At 34.7% G+C, this 22,098-nt stretch overlaps 2 protein-coding genes across 2 annotated transcripts; one reads left to right on the top strand and one right to left on the bottom strand.

Moving 5' to 3' along the window:
• The first annotated feature begins 294 nt into the window (after positions 1–294).
• On the top strand, positions 295–5,960 carry LOC110895704 (coiled-coil domain-containing protein SCD2). The gene is made up of 17 exons (XM_035981122.1): positions 295–607; positions 808–1,061; positions 1,476–1,569; positions 1,635–1,676; positions 1,847–1,909; positions 2,030–2,079; positions 2,168–2,195; positions 2,267–2,341; positions 2,467–2,577; positions 3,144–3,204; positions 3,476–3,589; positions 3,684–3,787; positions 4,333–4,399; positions 4,663–4,713; positions 5,066–5,124; positions 5,235–5,358; positions 5,677–5,960. Exons 1-17 carry the CDS (start codon positions 371–373, stop codon positions 5,793–5,795), a joined length of 1,653 nt encoding a protein of 550 aa, XP_035837015.1. The 5' UTR covers positions 295–370; the 3' UTR covers positions 5,796–5,960.
• A 1,483-nt stretch (positions 5,961–7,443) lies between these two features.
• On the bottom strand, positions 7,444–16,002 carry LOC110895703 (multisubstrate pseudouridine synthase 7). The gene is made up of 20 exons (XM_022143028.1): positions 15,725–16,002; positions 15,561–15,639; positions 15,291–15,476; positions 14,991–15,193; positions 14,828–14,900; positions 14,645–14,701; positions 13,256–13,335; positions 13,120–13,182; positions 12,955–13,042; positions 12,781–12,883; positions 12,590–12,693; positions 12,317–12,390; positions 11,971–12,035; positions 11,700–11,866; positions 11,523–11,590; positions 11,374–11,434; positions 10,105–10,142; positions 9,781–9,849; positions 9,447–9,642; positions 7,444–7,723 (listed from the first exon to the last, which is right to left on the bottom strand). Exons 1-20 carry the CDS (start codon positions 15,985–15,987, stop codon positions 7,694–7,696), a joined length of 2,067 nt encoding a protein of 688 aa, XP_021998720.1. The 5' UTR covers positions 15,988–16,002; the 3' UTR covers positions 7,444–7,693.
• Between the last annotated feature and the right edge of the window lie 6,096 nt (positions 16,003–22,098).

Raw genomic sequence — 22,098 nt, 5'->3', positions numbered from 1 at the left:
TTACCAAAATACCCATTGTTGACTGACGGTAGGGGGTAAAATCGCGACATAACACCAACGTTGGGGGGTAAAATTGCAATTATTTCGTTAGGAGGGTCAGAGTGCCAATTGGCCTAAACCCCAGGGGGTAAAATTGCAGTTTACTCTTATTATTATTATTATTATTATTATTATTATTATTATTATTATTATTATTATTATTATTATTATTATTATTATTATTATTATCATCATTATTATTATTATTATTATTATTATTATTATTATTATTATTATTTCAATTGTGATGTGATGATGAAAAAATGACCCCTAAACAAAAGAAGTGATCTAAGAATGTGATCGATCGCAGGTGGGTGAGTTAATGAATTGAATGAATAAAGCAAAAAAGATGAATTTGATTGAAATGAAAATGCATGCAGGTATGGATCGTATTGGGAAGAAGTCACAGAAGACGAAAGAAGCGGCACAGAAGCTGGCTCGGATGATGTCTCATCAGCTGACTACTAATGATAGTGACGACGATTTGTTGTCGGATTATAACCCCCCTCCTACCACCTCCCAATCCCATGGAAGAACAACATCTCAAATCATCCGCCCTATTATTATGGTATGTATCTATGCATGTATGTATCATACAGACAGACAGACAGACAAATGAAATGAAATCTTGATGTTTTGTTTTCATAATCACGCACTTGCTCCACAAACCATATCTTACAAATTTGCATGCATGACACCTATGGCTTAACATTTTCATTAACTGCTATCATTTGAGAATTCAATTCAAATGTTATTATTTTCTACTAGACAGCTACAGAACACCAGTCAGCTCCACGTGCGACATCTATTGGTCCTTCTTCTGCAGTTGACCAAATTCTAACAGCAAACAGCCTTCCCTCAAATACTACTATGGGACATGTTCAACCTGCCCGTTCCGCCCCCTCGGCTGCTCGCCCAACTTCCTTGATGAAGCCTGTGATTATGGTACCCGCAACTGTTGCTTTGTCTTTAAGGCCATCCGCTGAAGGAGATACTCAGACCAATAATCTAAAGAATAAAAGGTTTTTCTTTTTTCTTTTTTTTTTAAATTCCAGTCTTTTCAGATTATCACTATTATATTCTATTTAAAATCATAAATGTGCATTGACTACTTAATTTTTTTTTCTTCTTTAAAATGAACAAAAATATACCTCACCTGAAAATACTGATACTATAATGTGAACTTTTTCAATCACCATTACTATAATCCTTATGAACATTGTCGTCACCGAAATAAATTACATTTTTCTTCATGAACATGCAATGTATGCGCCTTCATTTGCATCTATTAAGTTCAACATGCCAATATTTCATCACATTTCTCATCTTTTTCATCTGAATGCAGTTGTTTTCTATTTAGTTTTATACTCTATTTTATTACTTAAATGCAGTAGTCATGTTCTTATATAATGCTGTTAAAATCATTTTTTAAACAGGCTGTCTCTGGATTTGGGAGCTCTCGCTTTTAGGGAATCTGGTTACCAGCGTTCCACTTCCAGTTCGGCTTCTACTTCTGCTCTGCAAGATGAGGTATTCCCCACACACCCAGAAAAATGCCTGTGGGTCCCATTAACAAGTGTACATTCTAATTGCAGATTGATATGCTACAGGAAGAAAACGAGAGTTTACTCGAAAAGGTAAAAGACGCTAAACTTGATTATTTGCCTTCAATCAATATACCCCTATGAATTTGAAGTATCACATCCGGATCTTTTGCTGTTAGGCAAACACAAGCATTGCTTGGTTAACAATTTATTTAGTATTTGATTGTGTTTACATTAATTATCCTTTTCTTTCTTCTATCTAGCTTCGCATTGCAGAAGAAAGGTGTACAGAAGCAGAAGTGAGGGCTAGGCAGCTTGAAAAACAGGTACGATGTGAAAGCAAAATCTGTATGTTATCTCCGTTGTAATTCATGCCTTTTGATGTTTTGTTTCAGTTTTTATTTGTTTTTTCTATACTCAGAAAATACACCATCTCTTATAAATAGGTCGCTCATCTTGGGGAAGGTGTTTCTTTAGAAGCCAAACTTTTGAATAGGCAAGAATTCGTATTTCAGCAATCTGGTTATTTTCTCTCCATTTAATTAATAACTCACTTTGTAATTATTATTATTATGTTCCACCAGAAAGGAAGCAGCCCTGCAACAAAGGGAGGTTTGTGCTACACTATTTTCTATAATTGATTATATATATTAATATGTATGTGAGCAATCATTTTCTTGCAGGCTGCTTTGAAAGCTGCAGCACACAACACTGCTATTAAAGGGGAAGTGATAGATGCTCTTCGGCAGGAAGCTGAGGTATTCAGAAATCTATCTTGTACGTTTATTTTTTGATTTTGCAAGTACGGAACATGTATGGTTTGGTAAATCACAAAAAGTCAACTATTGACTGGATTATAATCGGTATTCTCTTCCTTGATAAGAATGCCAGGGATCAAGCGGCCTATGTCATGGAGAAACTTTATGAAACTGAGCATGAAGTTAGGTCGCTCAAAACAATGACCCAAAGAATGGTACTCACACATGAAGAGATGGTATCTACTAACCATGAGATTACCCATTCTACTTGTTTTTTGTTGTTGTTGTTGTAATTAACTATTGTATTTGTTATATTAGATATAAAAACTGAAATATGTCAAGCACGTGATTTGAATAATCGTACTTGTAATATACCTTGTTGTTCTCTTGGGTTTCAACCAACTTTGGTCCAAGTTATATTTCATGTAATCAATTATCTTCTCAGAAAAGACCCTTGAATTTTCCAAAAATATCGATGCAATCCTGAAAATCTTATAAACTTACCGATAAAAGTCCCAATTTCCTTTTTTTTTTTTTTTTTATAATGGCCCTAAACTGCCTCTTAGTTGAAAGTTTGGGGTTATTTTGGCACAAACAAAGTTGGTTACCTAGATAGATAGATATTAAACATAAACTGAATACCTTTTAAGTTAACTTTCTATTATTATTTTTTTTTCATTTTGCATATATAATAGTTAGTATGCTAGGAAGTTACAAGTATGATTAGTAAACAGTTCATTTAAGGAATATTTCATTCATCTTGTTACATCATGTTAATGATACACCATTTATTTTGTTACAGGAGGAGGTCGTTCTTAAGAGATGTTGGCTTGCTCGGTATTGGAGTTTGTGTGCTCAACATGGTAAACTTACTCATATTTTTAATTTAGCATGCATGAACTCATCATCTCCTTTTGAGGCACGTTGCCGATTAGGATTTTCTCGTATATTATGTTTACCTCGTGAGTCATGACAATTTGCCAAACATCGTGTTCAATTTAAGTCTACATGTAATTTGCCCTGATGATTGGAATGAAATAATCTCGTATATTGTAATTTAACTCGTGAGTCATGGTAAACATCGTGTTTGACGTACGTACTCACTCACTGGGCAAGTACAATATGATGTTGCAGGTATTCATCCAGAAATTGCGGGTGCAAGATACGAGTACTGGTCATCATTTGCCCCTCTTCCTGTGGAAGTTGTAATTGCTGCTGGACAGAAAGCAAAACATCATAATCTGATGGGTATTATTATTATTATTATTTCCAACTCGATCATCAGGAGTATCCTATTCTTCTTTACTTCACTAATTCTGCTTCATACTACTCATTTGACCAGTGAACAACGAGAGAAAGAATGTTCCAAAGGATGCAAGTGGGGAGGGGAGTGTGGAAAGTATGCTTTTAGTCGAAAGAGGTCTAAGGGAAATGACCCTTCTCAAGGTTCATCTCACATCCATGGGTTTCGCAAAAATTATATCGGCTACTTAAAGAGTTATAGTATATTGTTTCATGATTAGAATTGATAACTTTCATATTATGGGCAAAAGGAAGGGATTGGTAGGAGTTTTGACTATTTAGTTTCAATTTATTTATAGAAACAAAATGACAGTCTTCTAACCACCCTTGAGACTTCTTCCTTCCGTCACCTAGCTAGCTGATGTTTAAAACTCAAAAGAATTCTAAAACCGACGAAAGATCTGTAACCATGAGAAGCATTGGGCAAAACACACAGGCCGGCCCCATCAATGACAATGGGACCAGGTAAACTGCACCTTGCCCCGCTCCTTGAAGGTTAAGAACCCAAGTTATTTAAAGAAAGTTAAATAAATAGCGTAATTGCATCCCGTAAGACTACCTAATTTATTTGTGACTAAACAGCAAAACAACTGAACGTGGAACCTGTATATATTTTTGATTTGTGTGTGTTTATCAGTTCAGAAAAGAAAACTAGGTTTTATGACATGTTTTGTTTTGCTTCTTCATAGATAGAGGATGCACTAGCACTTGCAATGGCTCAGCAGCGATGGGCGAGTAGGCGTGCTGGCAACGTTGGTTAGTTTCAAAATGTTTACTTGTGTTTCAAGAATCTTCCTTCATTTCTCATAAATCATTGCATCAATGCCATTGACAAGTAAACAAATGTTGGAACCAAATAAAATAATCTGCCAACAATAATATTCTAGATAAAATGTGAAGCATTTACTTTACTAATTTCATTGTCATATAACAACAGCTTTGAGCAACCTAGTAAGTATTCTGATTATTGTTTCGATATATAAACTACCTTTTTTGATTTCTGTTTTTGGGCATGGCAGTAGATGAAACAAAACTACCAATCAAGGGCCAACATACATGGGAACCATATGGTAATATCTGACCTCCTCTTTTATTTTAATCATACTTAGGATGATAGGACCGATTATTTAGCTCACGTGCCCAACATATAATCAATCCCACACCGGATTCCACTCTAAAACAAATTACTTTTCCTAAGATCCAAGTCCATTGATCCGACCTTCAGTATTGTCGTGATAAAACCGATTACCTGCCCAACATTTAAACCCACATTGGGTTCCACCCTAAAACCACTTAGCAATGGAGGGAGTAACCTGTAGGCATAGGAAATTACTTTCTTCTTTTTTTCTCCAATGTAGCATTGGGTTTGCACCCAACCCAACATACAATTTTCACATATCTCATAATCATCTTGTTGTTTAGCCTACTGTTTTTCCACAGAGTTGAGTAAACAGGAGTCTGATGACGTGCTGTTCAAGCAGGTAAGTTATTATTTTCTTTTGATTAAGGTTCTTTAGCCATCTGCAAATATCAATGAATTCAAAGTTGTAAAACTGATGACTTGACATGGAATTAACGGATACTGTTGCAGGCTTGGCTATTATACTTTTGGAGAAGGGTAAAAATTCATGGGTTAGAACCAGATATTGTAGATGAGCGCTTGCAGTTCTGGATCAACCAAGGTCATCCACCTACTTCTCATGATGCAGTTAATGGTACCATCTCTTTTACATTTATTTATTTATGTTAAAAAATGAAGAGATTTGTGTTGGCTCATCATTAAGACTTGTCACAATCTCATCATCCACCAAACACCTCTTCATGGTTCACAAGGTAAGTTTTAGAAACATGCTTACCCATTAAGAGGCTACATCTTAATCGGTCAGGCCTCTTATTGGCTCAACACAAGGTTTGCCAAACAGCCCCTTAGATTATTAGTATATCAGTACTTCAAACACACATTAATGTTTTTCTCTCCAATTGCTCACCCTGATTGATATGAATTGTAATGTTTTCTTTTCTCCTTGTTGCAGTTGAGCGTGGTCTTATTGAGCTTCGAAAATTGGCGATTGAAGCTCAATTATGGCAAGCATCTCGCAAGTTGGTTGACCCGGACTCTGAACATAAATGGCAAATGCACATTAATTTCTAACAATATTTCTTTGTCTGTGTTGGGTTGCAATTTTGGAGACTTTTTCAATTGTAATTAGTAATTTTGGGACACTTAGTTCATTTAGTGACTTGGACCATTTGAGTCACAGGTCGAATGAAAGATTGATGTTTGGTAGTGAATCGGAACTTTTTTTTTTTATCTTCAAATAGTTTATTGGACATTTTCCTTTATTTTAGTAATTGAAAGATTACTAAAATAGGTTAAAGATCCCCTAGTTTTATCAGCTTTTTATGCGACTATCACACCCTTAGAGTGTAATCGACACATAACGTGAATACAAGTGTTTTAAGTCTAGTTCAAATACTGGCAGCCACATGACTTGAATCTTATAAAGAAGATGAATTTGAGGGGATTGGGTAGATCGATTAAGTCAAACCTGGTCAGCACGGACTTTGGGATGAACCATCCATTTTGTTCAAGATTTGTTGTTCAGGACTTCAGGCGATTAAGCCCTAGAGATTGGAATGTTATTTCCTGTGTAAGCATACCAATTTTAATGTGAAATCGAAGACAAATATTAAGGTTTAACATGAACTAAAATCAAACATGATTACAATAATCCTAATCAATCAACACATGAAGGTTTATTATGAAATCGAAGAATAAATAGTAATACAAAGCGAGGTAGGTTCGTCTTCGACACAAACAGATCTATCGGCACACCATCCGATCCCTCCATCTGCACTCAGTCAACAGATCATCGTATATTACACGCATTCTATTCTATTTTTAGTTTTTGGGAGGAATGAAGAGTTTGGGTTTGGATTTGAATTTTGAAAGATGGGACCCTATATATGAGAGAGAAGAATTGAAGCTTTGATCGTATTAAATGCAAATTACATATCCCTATAAGTTTTAAATTTCAAATTACCCTCCATTTTAATGAAATATCAGAGGTTTGAATTTTGAATGAACATCAGATGTTTCAATTATGAATAAAGGGCAGATCTTAGAACTTTGAATGTGTGCAAGACCTTTGAAATTTGAACGTAGGACAATGGTTTGGATTTTAAAGTGATTTTAAATTAGGCTTTATGATGTAATAATGACATAAGAAAAGCATTGTTGGACAGCCACATCAGCTTTTCTTATGTCATCGAGTTTTCTCCTTTTATAGAAAGTATAGATAGATGGAATGGAGTCAAAATGCATGGAAATCAAGACTTGTAAACTGGGTCTCTATTGAACACAGTAAAAAGTAAGAAGTATCGACAAGCTTGCCCCATGTCCATTACACTTGGTCTATACCAGAATGCGTTGGCTTAAGGTACAAATGTTATTGAAATTATACTGAAGATCATTTTTAAAAAGGACAAAGAAGTGCTTCCAGACTAACTCGCCCCGTGTCAACCCATATTACTAAACACCACATGTTTTAACACGAACCTCTTTCGACCCTTTACTCGTCGTAGTCAACTCGGTCACTGTTGACATTTTTTAACCATTGATTCTTACTTTCAGTGGTTCGAGGGTGGTTGGCTTGAAAGTATTTTAGTTGCATGGAAAAAAAGCCAAGCCGAGCTAGAATCTAAGAAATATAGCTCTTAATTCTCTAAGCAGACCAAGCTTGAGGAGGCTTGGCCAGTCCTCCAAGCTTGTTATGCTTGAGCCCAGAACATTTTTTATGTACAGCCCAACTGTTTTTTCATTAAGCTCGCAAAATAGTTATTACATAACCGTTTATGAACCTGGTTGGGGTAAAAGAGACGACTTCAGAAATTTCAAACAAACATCTACTGATTGTCTAATTGTCAAGTCCAAATGTTTACTAATGTAAAAGAGACAAAATTTTATAAATTAGATCAGCCTACCGATGCATTTCTTCTCTCCATACTAGGCCTTCGCCACCTTGTAATCCAATCTCCAGTATGACAAGTCTACTGGTTCAATGCTTTGTGAAAAGCAACCTGCACAATCAACAAACCGTAAATGCCAATTAGGGGTGTAAACGGGTCAGAGCCGATCCCAACACCTAAGCTCGAGCTAAAGCTGTCTAAAAATCGAGCAAACTCAACCAGTGATCGTTTATTATGTACTAAATAAATATTTTAATTGTTATATAACATAAAATCATTTATATAATGTTGTTATTTTAGTTTTTAACATATAATAATATATATTATTTATTCAATTTAATCATTATTTAATATGTAATTATAAACTTATCATACAGATATAATAATATAAATAACAGGCTTGTGTGCGTCAAGCTCAGCTCATTTTGAGCTTTTTCTGATCGATCTTGAGCTCACAAGCATCTTGGCTCGTTTACACCATAGTGCAATCAATATCATGCAAACATAAAGACAAGACCAGAAGACAACCAACAACTATTAATCTAGGTAATCAGCAGATAGATCTAACATTGGATAGTAAGTAAACCAGCAGGTAAGGAAAGCGCATCTCAAAAACCCAGTTCAGAAGGCTGGTCCTTGTTCAACAATGATGTTCTTCTACCCTTGTAATAATTTCAATATATTACTTGGGTACGTGTTTGATATTTAGACTTGATGGCGAAAACACTTAAAGGTGGTGTTACTTTCCCTGTTAAGTCATGGACGTTATATAAGTTGCTAATTGTGTATAAAGAATTAATTTTAAAAGGGTAAATTTAGTTTAGATTTCAAAATCTATCAGTAGAATTTTATTAGATCTCAAGTTTTGTAACGTGCATCGAGTTTTTGTGATTTTGATTTATATTATCTACGGTTTTGCATTTACTAGTCATATGTTGGACGTTTGAACAACTTGTACATGTATTGAACTTAAAAATCTTACATCAGTATGTAATTTATAATAGAGTTTGAGATAAGAAAGTTGTAAATTCACAAATTTAATATATATATATATAGTGAAAGTGTAAAATACAATACCGCTTAACGTACAATACGTACGATATAATGAAATCGCATGTTATAAGTAAACATGCTGGAAATCGCATGTTGGTTTTTTGTAGCAATTTCGCATGTTGGTTTTTTTGATGAAATCGCATGTTTTTTAGCAATTTCGCATGTTGGTTTTCTCAGCATAAATCGCATGTTCAAAATTGAATTCGCACCAGATCGGACGGCTGAGATGAGCGCGTACATATTGTACGATAAGAGATATTGTACGTTAACCTAACCCTATATATATATATATATTCTTTTTGAGTAGCAAAGGGCTAAAATGGTCATTTGCTTTAGCAATTGGCCCTGATAAATGAACTTTTGTTATCTGCCATTTTGTGTTCAGATATCATTTAAATGATTTTTTAATTAACTATGCTGAAATTTAATAGCTGTTTTGTAAAAAAATTCAACGATTTTGTATTGGTTTTTCAAATTCTTAGGTTAGATAAAAGCAACTCCTAATGTGCAATATTGTTACATAAAAGTGAAAATTTCAACTCATGTACTTGTGAAACTTGAGAATCAAATAGCTACAAGAACAAGACAGATGGGTCGAACAATTCAACAGCATCTAGGGTCTGTTGTAATGCATACAACCTCCAAAATCGTATTTATTCAAAGATTCATGTTGTTATTGTTGTAATATTGTACAAGAAATGGGATCTGTTGTCATTTCAACACATCCTTAAAAGGACTATTACCCAACCCGCCCGTTGAGTATGCATCGAATAACACTTACAGAAGTTGATGTTTTGAGCAGCTCCCTGATTGCCATAGTTGCATAGCAAGATGCTGCAAGTGTGAAGCTCAATTTGAGGGCTAACTGCTCCCCTTGCAACACTGCTTCTTCGTTTTGTGTTTTGTTAGCTTTTGTAACAATGTCTAAATCCGTCCTTGTCAACGGGATACTTACGTCTTTATACTTTATCAACTCCCTGTAACAAACAACCCTTTCAGAAGTTAGTCTAAAATTCCTAGATAGCAATATATATTGAAACTAATATCAGAAAAGTAACGGTAACAAAATTATCAAGTATTAAAATTTCATTTCTCGCAAGGAAGACATAAGTTACCATTCAAAATCCTTTGCCTTTCCAAATACCCGTCGATAAGCTCCAGTCATGCTTGTCAGTGAGAACTCCCTAGCAAAATTTAGTAGCATTTATTACATATGATGGTGCTTAAATGCACATCCACATATTCAAATAGAGGGTCGGGATATGTTTTTACCACCAATTTAATACAGTTTTAATTTAACTTTTATCCACCGGGAAACATGTAGTATGTATACTAAGATTGAATTTTATTCCAAAAGTTTGTTGAGACCCCTCAAGTCGATGGATAGCATATCATACGGTAAGCAAAAAGAATAAAATAAATGAAGTAGGATAACTAACTTGACGTTATGCATACTCTCTGTCAAGCTGACACCATCCTGTCATGAAACAAACACTACATTCATGATTGATATGGGATTGTTATTAAAAAAATGCATGTAAAAAGAGGTAACCAAAAGAACTTATTATTGAGAAAACACAGAATAGATACACTTCATAAGTGAATGTTCACAAGTAAACTTTAGAAACATAGAAATAATGATGATGTTCATAATGGAAGTCCAAAAAATAGCAAAGTGCGGTATTAAATTTTTTTTCATAAATAACTTAAGTCAAGGATGTATTTTGTCGATGTAAAGGCCAGTGAAGTCATGGGTTAGTCCATTTCATTGTGGTGTGCATGGTTCGATCGGTTAAGTTATTCTCCTAAACCGAAGTCATCGTTTAGTCTATTTTATTAACCAATCGGATTTTGGCTAATCAGTTCGGTTTATTCGATTAGATTGACGGTTTTTTATTCAGTTCGTTCAATTTCAGTTAATAGAAAACCAAACCTGGGCTAAAAGTTTTGCTTAGAAATACATGAAACTGAGGTGTAAATACATGAAATGGATGTATAAGTACACGAAACGGATGTATAAATAGTTATATACACGAAATGAAGATATAAAATATGAAATACATGAACTGGAATAAAAGCTAGAAATATATAAAATATGAATAATCAGTTCGGTTCGGTTAATTTTGGTTAAACGAGGCTACAAAAAACTAATAACCGGTGTTTGGTTAATTCGGTTTTAACTAATCAGTTTCAGTTAATTCAGTTTTTGGTTGATTCCGGTTTGATTTCATCTGTTTTTGGTTAACGATTCGGTTATTGCTCACTCCTAGACACCGTTAATCATGTCACATATCATTTTTTTTAATTAAAAAAAACTATAGCTATACTATACTCAGATTAAAGAAAATAAAATGCTTGTTTTTTTGGTGTATTTTTTTTTAAATATTAACGTGCGAAGAAGTTATGGCCATTTAAAATCGTGGGGTGGTTAGTTTTTTATAAGGGGATAAAATGTAAATACTAACTAATTATCCATAATTTGGTTAAAGATGAGGGAATTAAAGTGTAACCAAAATAAGGGGACTAAAGTGTATTTAGTGTTTAAAAGACTAATTTACCCTCAATTTTGGGTTTTACCTTATGCATTAAACTTAAAAAGAAAGTTGTTAACTTTTGAGTATCATTCCTTCATGCATTATAATATAGTATATATATATATATATATATATACACACACACATACACTTTAGCAAGACCAAACAACACACCTTGTTGGCCAAATCTTGATAGCATTGTTCAATGTCATTCTGTGGATAAATTACCCTTGAACTGCCACATAAAAATGTCAAAAATAAATAAACCAAATTCTATATCCCAAGAGTTTGATGTAACATGAAGTGTTCTCCTTAGTCCTTACCCAGGCAAAGGAAGAACGACGTCAGTATAAGTGTAACGTCCTGAAGCAAGGTCTTCACTGTTCACTACCTATTAACAATATATTCTTAAGCTGTGAGCTTGTTCCAACAGAGCCATAATACACTTGAAGAGTGTTCATATTTTGATATAACATCTGATATCGTAAGTATTATCTGACCTTAACCGAGGTGCAATTTCCTTCAGATGCACGTGCATCAACCTCATCTAAATGGTTAATCTCAGATGAATCATTGCACCCGAGTGCTTCAAATTCAGAATCAACAACTTCATTACAACTTTCCTCATTGCAATAGACTAAATCCCCTAACACTACTTGCTCAGTCCCTGAAAAAATACAGAATTATTTATTTAAGCTATCCTTTAGTTCTACACAAATACATTTACAGGGTGCATAATATAAGCTACGGAAGCATGCTTTAAATCATAACCGTATTTTTGTACTCTCATGCTAGCGGCGTGGTTCCACAGATAGCTTTGGTAACTGTGCACATACCTGAAAAGTAAACGAAAATCCACTTTATATTGACGAAGCTTGTCACTCAAGCCATTGTCCATAAATATATATATATATATAAAGTTTGCAACTCTAGATTTAATAATACATAGAAAAAAAGAGCTAAGCACCATCCGTTGATAAATTAGAGTTCTTCAAACTAAGTACTAATAATCAAAGTTGTTCAAATATAAATCTGTAACAACAGCATAGAAGATGTGGATTTCAGATCCTAAAGAAGCATACTTATATTCGGCTTAGATAATAGAAGTGATACTTACATCATTCTAAGGGTCCTAGGTACAGCCTTCATAGCTTGCAAGTAGTTCCCAGGACTCTTTTTCAAACACTGCAGCTGATAATAATAAGTTGAAAACATAATTCAGTTACAAAAACGAAAACACTATATAAATTGATGCTGCTTGCCTAACCATACAAAGCAATGTAAAACGTGAGCAAGAGAGAAGAAAATTCATTAACTGATTTATAAGTAAGCGACATATGAAAGGAAAACAACAAGAAATATATGATTAAAAATGTCTATTATAACTTACTATGGCCTTTTCAGCTACCAGAAAGCGAGGCAATTGCCTCAAGGTCCCATCAATGTCTTCACTTTCTTTGTAATATTCCCGTATCCTCCTTATGTCATCCTTTTGTGTCCAAAAGTTTATATTAAGGAAAACTTATATTATAATGAAGCGTCTAATCAAAAAACTTTACAACATTTAAATTAAAAGGATATCACCATCCCTTGGATCAAGAATCATGCTCACTGCCTCTTTCCATTCTCCACGAAGTAGTTTAGCACCAATGAGGTGAGTAGGTACAGAACCAGTGCCAAATCGCTGTTCCAGAATAAGAAAAAATAATTACAAAGTGAAAGAGAGGGTGTTCTAGTGTTGGGTGGGACTTTTACCTGCATGCCAAAATAGTTTATGAATCCATGCTTTCCCAAGGCATCTGCTGCTGCTTTTACAGTATCCTCTGAATCTGCAACCACTCCCCTACAAAAAAAAATAAATAAATAATCACAATTTTTTATCTGCCAAATAAAATAAATGAATCTTAGTTATGCAAAAACCTCAGTGTGATTGTGAATCGATTCCCATGAAGCTGACCAAGAACAAGCCCTTCATTCACATAACTACATGCAAGTAACACATATAAGGATTGATTAATGATGAACAGACCAAGAGGTTTTAACTTCTTGCACTTACCAAAAGTCACCAACTTTAATTCCAATTAATCTACTATTTAGACTAGCTAATCTATTTGCCCGCTGCTTGAATACAGTAACCTGAGAAGTCAAGTATGACAGAGGAAAGGTCAGACATCACAGAAAGAAGCAGAATCTGTTCCATTTTTTCACTAATACACCGATATCCTAATCAGTTGTTTTAAGTACACAATACTTCAATTAGTCCCCTATTATAAGATATTATGAGCTTAACCACGAACGAGATCAAATGGAAAACTCAACTTCGGAGACTTTGGGAAAAGATGTGTTTTCTATTGATATTTCACAGCTATTTAATGTAATCAAGCCTATGTAACCCTATATACAATCTGTAATTGTCATGTAATACCTAATTTGTAAGCACTATATATGAACAACGAGTAGCATTTGAGCCAAAAAACAAATAGGAAAAGTTAAACTACAAAATGCATTTAGTAAATCTAAGTTCAAGATGCATTAAGAAAACTGAGTTAAGACGCAAGAAACCATAGTTGTTAAAAGCCATCGCCTCTTGCGCCTAGGCCCATTTTTCGTGCGAGGCAGTTGCGCTTTAACTCTCTAGGTGATGGTTCAGGCGCACATTCCGGCAAGATTCCTAGATTCCAGAGAGTTTCCAGCTAAATTCCGACAAGATTCTAGCCAAATTTCTACTTTTAATCAAGGAAAACTACTTTTTAACACTAATACACTAATATTTTGGTACTAATTAGATGATATAAAGTGTTACATAATAGACTTTGTTTATTTTATTTGAAGAACAGTATTCTTTTTTCTAATACCTAATATATTTTTAAAATTTTTTCATTATGCGCTTTATTTTTCTCAGGCCCTCGCTATTTTTGCGCTTTGCGCCTAGGCCCCAGGCGAGACCTATGCGCCTTGAGTGCACCTAGTGCCTTTAATAACTATGCAAGAAACAACTCAAAAAGACCTAATGTGCATACTGATACAAACCTATAATCCATCACTCACGTATTAACATGCATGTTGCAAAAATTAGGGGTGTTGATACGAACTTAGGCCCAATTAGTTGTAGTTTAGAAGTGGGCTGTTAACCCACGTATTCAGGAGTAGTGGGTGTAACCGTTCCCGCTATTTCTCTTAGATAAGTATCATAGTTTTAGGGTTAATTGGGGTGGTTGTTTTGTTTATCTAAATTAGGGGTTTTTTTACTCTAAAACTGGAGATCAAGCCTATCTCGAAAGTGGCTAATTGTAATCGTTCTTTCAGTAATCGAAGTTTTTAATTTCTAGTTCTTATCAGGTGTGTAAACTCAGGTCATAACGGTAAACCAGTAAAACCGAACCGCAGCTTGAACTCGTACACTTGGCTCAGTTGTTGGTTTAAGTTATAGCAAAAGACTAGTTACCTGTTGAGTCGTTACTGCACGCTTGTCTTTTGTACCAGAAAATCCAAATGACCTTGGCTGTAAAAGTAAATATAAGTAACTGCAAGGGTTTATGATTCTACATGAGATGGACCCTAGAAAAGGAAAAAGAGAGAGAAACTTTTCACTTGGAATATAACTGAAGAAATTAATCAGAAGAGTAACCTGAATCCCAAGCATCTTTCCAATCAACCCTAGTGCCTCTTGTGTATCCTTGTTTTCCTTGCATAGATGAAATCTGGAGATGCATATTTGAAAACCTTTCATATGAATAAATGAGCCCTACCTGGTTGGAGCTAACAACTTAATTCAAAGATGAAACAGAAACCTGAGGAACTTTCCAAGGTGATCTGGCCAGTGATCTGAACCGCGACTATCATAATAAGGAGTGTTGTCACCTCTGCCTTTCCGTTTCTTAGAAGAAGCCCCTGAATTTAATCTCACGCGAATGCATTTTGATGAGGGCTCAGGTCCATCTACTGTGTCGGTAACCAAGAAGTTGAGTTTTTCTTTAAAGAAATTATGCATTGCCTGTATTTGATGAGGGCTCAGGGGGGTCAATGGGTAATGAAGCTGTTGATAAATACTACTGCTGAGTTAATGGAATGGAATGAAAGGAAGGTGTTACCGTGCGGTGAAGTTTATCAGAAGTTGAAGAAAGAAGAATGGAGGTAGCTCCATCTGAAGTAGCAGTAGCTTTATCTATGAATTCCTTTAGGGAGTTGGCATCAGAGTCACCGGCTAGAGCTCTAAATGATTCGATTTCATCATCATGATTACCATTCAGTTGATGTTCTTCCGCTGTCTGCTTCACCTAAAATGAATTAATTAAGAGATGATTAAGCCTCAAAGCACAGCAAAGGAGGGAACATATAATAATAATAATAATAATAATAACCTCAGTTGGCGCTTCGAGGGAGGTCAAATGAATAACATTCCCATTCAAATCGACTTCATTCACCACAAAATCAGAATATCTGTAAACACAACAAAACAAGACTGAATTAATGAATGAATGGAGGACACACAAAAGAAAGAGAGAGAGAGAGAGAGAGATGATACCGTTGCTTGAGAATGCCTCGAAAACCAGGGAGCGGAGAGATGTAGCAGGAGATGCCGACGTCGGATTCTTCCAGAGGAGATTTCATGGCAGCCGATTGATTCAAGCAGTCGTAGTAGTCGTAGGGTTTTAAAAGCACTCGCAATGAGGAGGGTTTTACTTTTACTTGCCGATGACAAACAGCCGGGAAGGTAGTAAGCAATCCAATGCTCCTCCTATCTATACCCCCGATTTTCATTTTCATTGGATAGTCTCTCTCTCCCATTATTATAAACCAACCAAATGTGTCACACCTATACGGAGTATTATCACGAGACGTGTGACTGACCAGCATTCGGCTATCAATCATATTGAACAATTATAATAATAATAGTAAAATAGTTTCACCAAACCACTATGATTAGAGACAATAAAAGTTTAAGTCCTAAGTTTTTAAGTTCAAAACAGTATTTTAAGGAAACAACGGAGCGGAAGCATAAGTAAAGATGGTTCAAACATAAGTTCACAGTTCATAATTAATAAAAGAACCCAACACGGGTTAAGGCAACCACTACACTTCCCCAAGCTGCAAGCTCCTAAGTCACTATGTACCTGCAAAGCATGATGTAGGGTGTCAACATAAAGTTGGCGAGTTCACGAGTTTGTCCAGTTTTAATTCCATAAAAACTTTGTTTAAGTAGTTAAGTTACTCATTTATATCATGCCATGGGGAGCTACCCCATATGTAAGCTAATAAACTGCGTAATACCGAATACTTAGCGACCTCATGTTGTTTGTTGCCATATTAGTCAATGTCTAACATCATTGACGATTTGCCAAGGTCTATTAGTTCACGGCTGATCCTCTCCAGGCACGGTGCGAGGCTGGTGCAACCTAAATAGCGCTATCAAATAATAACCCGTTCGCCAGGCCCCGGCGACTAATCGGTATAGTAAGTAGAGACTTCGTGATAGAGTTTCGTTTAGCACACTTGTTGCATCTAATATAAATAGTAATTAACTGAGTGTCCCACACAAAGGGAGAAAAGTTACTTGTATCCCACGCAAGGAGATAGCGTTGTTTGTATCCCACACAAGGAGATAGCGTTTTTGATTTCGTTTCCCAACCACCGAGAACGCATGCTTTTAGTAAAAGTTGTGAACTCACCTCGATTTTGTCACACCCTGTCTTTTGCGGAAGCGTGTGTGTGTAACTTGATCAGTTTTCATTGCATTCGATCATAACAAACAACTACATGCATTAAATTAAGCGATGTTCATCCATACACAAGTTTAAAACATTACAAAACATAAGTTGTTTAAATATCCAGCCATCACAAGTATTAAGTTAAGTTACAAACCAACATAAGTTTTAAAATTCCATCAAAGGACTTGTTTTTAACAAAAGATAAGTTTCATGAGGCTTTGCATTCTATATCTCATCTAAGATGAGATATATAAACCAAACCCTCCAAAATGTGGATGACATCGAGACTTGAAACCCAAAAACTTGTAGACAACGCTGCACCAAGATCCATTTATCTTCCTGAAATACATGTAAGTTGAAAAATCAACAAAAGTTGAGCGAGTTTATGTGTTTTATGTATATGCGCATCAAATGAATCTCAAAAACATTTGAAAGTTTAGTTGGAAGTAGGTATGTAAAGCATCTATGAACATGTTGATCATTAATGTTTTGCAAGGACATTAATATATGTGACGACATAGGAGGTACTCAACCCGAGTAGACGATTTTTAGTGTTAATTCACCTCGACTGGGACACAACAGTACTCTAAGTAGTCACCCATGGACCGTGAGTGGGTCTCGCCCGTACCCATTAGATCTAGCTGTCACACCATGACTTTTGCGGAAGCGTGGTTATTTGGTGTGACTTCTTAATACATAGCAATCAATCATAACAATGCTATATGATAAAACCAAAAGATTTTCATCCATTAATAAAGTTTAGCAAATACCACAATACCATTGTCTTGAAAACATTGACGCCAATTAGTTACAAACCATAACCTGTTCAGATGAGTTCCCATGGACTCAACAAAAGACTTTAAATAATCCTGAGTTTAGAAACATGTATCCCATCCAGGAATAGGATACATCTTTTAAACTCTACGACTACAGATGACATCCTTTATTTAACAGGCAGCTTGTAGACACATGCATACACCTGCCAGATCCGTTTAGTTCCCTGAAATACATGTAGTTTGAAAAATCAACAAAAGTTGAGCGAGTTCATGTGTATATGTGTATGAGTAAACCTTTAAAATATGTCTATATGTATAAAAGTCCCTGGTATGTAGCAATAAGGAAAAAGAGATCACCACTGGGTTGCAAAGCCAATGGTATGTGTGAAGTGATGCAGGAAGACTCAAACCTAGCAGATTTCGCACCGGGCTTCCGGCTGTGAGACATAGTCACCACATGGTCCATTCAGTGGACTCAGTAGTGGGGCTCGCTACACCCAAATAGATCTATCACTCATGTCCCTCGGTCCTACGACGAGAATTAATGGCCTTAAGTATCCGCCTACCCACTCACATGATCTAAGTAGTAACCCTCCTTAAGCTAACCATACCATGTATAAAATGTCTGTAATAATTGTAACATGTATTTCACCCCCGAAGTATAAAACTGAAAACAGTTAAGAGAAAAGGGGGACATGAACTCACTGTATTGCGTCTTCGGTACTTGTAACCCAAATCTCCTCAGCAAACACGACTACCTACAATGGTCTAACGTCTATTAGACGAACGGGTCGCGCCCTGTCTTAGTATTTATGTTTTTGAGTTATGTTTCTGATATTATTCCAAGTTATAATAATTATATTTAGTTTTGGAATAATTGTTGAACAATATTTTGTAACAATACTTCTCAAGTATTTGTATTCGTATTTCCTTCCCAAGGATGGGGGGGTATCTCATACATGTGTATTTGTATTTTTGTATGTGTGTATTTAGCCATGTATTGGCGTCGTATTTCGGTGTATTGTTCCAAGTAAAAATATGTTAATATATTCCCAATATATATTACCAAAACCATATATTTCAAGTCTCACTTAGATACATATGAAGTTATTTTGTTCAATCATGTATTGTCCCATAAAATATATATTTTTCTACAAAAATTATATATCTTCTAAATATACTAGGAAAATGAAAATATATTTTATCTCCCAAATATAATATATTTTCTCGTTGTCAAAAATATGATATACTTGGTAATATTTACAAAACCATATTTTCACTTCTTTCATTTCCAAAATAATATTTACCAAAAATATAGCGTAATGATATATCCCGGAATATTTTGTAAATTACGTTTCCGCGTTCGGTTTCACAATGACAAGTGTGTAACTTAAATATTTTATTCCTTGATGTTTATGGTATTATTTTGGAGTTGTAAAGGTCAAGGTATTTTGTTAAGTTATATTATTTTACCCTAAAATAATATAACTAGTTCACAAAATATACAAATATTCACACACGTGTCTTAGTATAAAATATATATTCTAAATATATATTTACCCATTTTTATTTACAAAAACCAACCTCCGATACCTTGTATTTTTGTAACAAAACCTATGGCGAAGTTTATTTTGAAAATCAAGTTAAAATATACTTGTAAACACCTGTTAGAAAAATATTTTCTAAGTGCTGGAATTTTAGAAAATTTCGCTAGAGTTTCCTTTGTAAACGGAGGTGTCCATGCTAATAAGCATATCATTTTCTTTTGCAAAACTCATCCCAAACAATCATCAACAAGTCACTAAACAATATTACGTCTTTCAAGTGCAAGAACATTCTATTTATAACACAACATGAACTTGATGTTTTATAAAAACGCGTAGTAACTCGGTGAAGTGTTTAGTGGGTTTAGTTACCCTTCAAAGTGTGTTTTCTTTTGTAAAAATCTCATTCTCGGGATTTTTAGATGTTCACAACTTGTGAACACATTTTACAAAAATATTTATTTACCACATTTTCATGTCTCACTAGCATCCATATGCTTATTCCTTTCCAAAGATAGTGTAAGAATCATGATCTTTTAAAAACCGTCTTTTAAACTTGGTTTATTTAGAAAAGTCTCTTGTAAACCTCGGATTTACATGATCATCGACCTACTTTGTTTACCTATATTTCAAGAAAATCATTTTTTTTCAAGTTCATGTTTATACTAGAAGATGATTATTCTATGTAACACATAATCACCTCCTAATCTTGTTAAATCATGGCTTTAATCATTATTTAACAAGTCTTATATGATGATTAACATCATGGCTTTAATCATTATGTAACACCCCGAAAACGGGTTTGGTAATCAAACCTCGTTAATAGTAAAAACGGGTAAAATACCGTTAGTGGTAAAATTAACCCGGTGAATATTATGATTTAAATAAATAAGTCTAATATTTATTAAAAGGATGGGGAATACTTTGAGAAAGCAAAGTATAATAAAAAGGCCCGAGATTTAACGGGACTTAAAATAAAGCGGGTTTTTGAACAAAATGAATAACTAGGAAAATTATAACCTAGTTAACTACAAGTCTAGAAAGAACTTGAAATAAGGTTAGAATAACCAAAACTAAATGTTAAACAAAAGGGGAGGGACCAATGTTGTTAAACTTGAAACTATTATTATTAGTTTTAATAAAAATAAATAAAACCAAACACCTCAATTGAGGCTCTGGTCGATCAAGAACAGGAAGGGGGCGACACCCTCACTTCCAAAACCCTAACATGTACTAAACTATCAAATTGAAGGCCAAAATCCAGTTGAAATCGGAATCTGAACATAGAATCGTGATCACCTCATCAAAGGGGTCATAAGGTATGTCAAATTAGGTCATTTTGATTCGATTCAAAGTTAATGCATGTGATTGAAATCGAGTGTAGAGCTTAATTATGTGTTGTAAACATGAAATTGGAAGTGATATAAGGTGTAGGGACAAACCCTAGATGATTTCTTGATAAATTCTTGCATGTTAATTGTAAGGATCAAAATCACCATAGTGGGTGACTAATATGTTAGTGGAACTCGATAAACACTAGGATTAACACTCTTGTTCTATTGTAAACTGAAATTGTGGGGAAATCTCTAAATTGTTGATGTTAAAATATGGACATGTAGTCTAATTTAAGTTAATTATGGTGATAAACTCAAGTCATGAACTTGGCTTAGACCATGTAGAAATCTGACCCGCTAGGTGTTTGATAAAACGCCTAAATGAGGGTTAAAGTGTTAAAGGTTGAGTAAAACGCAGATTTGAATATGTTAAGAAATTGTGCGTAAAGACTTATAAAAAGGGTTCTAAACGGATTGTGAATTGAACTCTTTAGGCAAGGAATCCGGATCGTCAAGTGGACAAGCCGGTGGAAATACGCGTTTAAAAAGAGTGCTTAAAAGGTACGTAACTACGATTCCGTTACGTTATGCTTGATTCCGTATTCTCGCTAGTAGACTTTAAATTAGCATAATACATGAAATTGGCATTTACTTGAAGTGACGAAGATCACTAGGTAAATAGACGGGTCGAAAGGTGAAATTATTACCTTTTGACAATATTGTCTAATGATTTGTCGAGTTACATGTTATAGGAATAAATATCAAATGGATAAGTACATCGCTATTGCTTAGCGGCTACTAAGGCAAGGTATTGAAACGGGTTAATATATTGATCCGAGCCAGGTATGTATAATATCACAACTCATCATGTAGAATTTGGAGTTCTATAAGAGTTAGACAATGTTAAAGTGTAGATATTTGGTTATCTTTAAGATAAACCGAATAAATTGAATTATGTTCATGGTGTTTTAGAAGCACATGGGTTTATAAATAAGATTATAGTTAAAAGGGTCGGATTTTGGGTTAATCAAGTATTTAAAGGACCCTTGTAGTTAAAGAAGGATGAAAATTGACCAAATTGCCCTTGTAAGCCAATTCGGACGAACGACCCTTAAAGGTGGTTCGGAAATAAGTTTTATGATTATATAAATGCTTAGGATAAGTTAGATAGTGAAAAACGTAAATTCTTGGGTCGAAGGGCTTTATATGAGTCTTTGCCGCAAAATGGTAATCCGAGGGGTAAAACTCGGAACATATAGATATCCACATTAAACCCAATACACATATAGTTGTAGTGGGGGGTTACTAGATAAGAAATGTAGAACTACAATGCTAGAAGGGAATGAAAGCGATTTCAAGCTTTAAAGTGCTTAAAATACCCTTAACGGGTCAAAATAAGCATACGAGCGAAAACGGGTTTAAATTGTGTAATAAACCTATGATTAGAACCTAATATAGTAGGTAACATTAATTAGAAGAAGTGTATGAGATATAGGAATCAAATAAATAGGTTTGTTTGATAAAATGCATAAACGGG

The sequence above is a fragment of the Helianthus annuus genome, chromosome 12, assembly GCF_002127325.2.
Source record: "Helianthus annuus cultivar XRQ/B chromosome 12, HanXRQr2.0-SUNRISE, whole genome shotgun sequence".
In the NCBI taxonomy this organism is placed as follows: domain Eukaryota; kingdom Viridiplantae; phylum Streptophyta; class Magnoliopsida; order Asterales; family Asteraceae; genus Helianthus; species Helianthus annuus.
The sequence above is the reverse complement of the archived record's forward strand: the minus strand, read 5'-3'. Positions and strand labels throughout refer to the sequence as shown.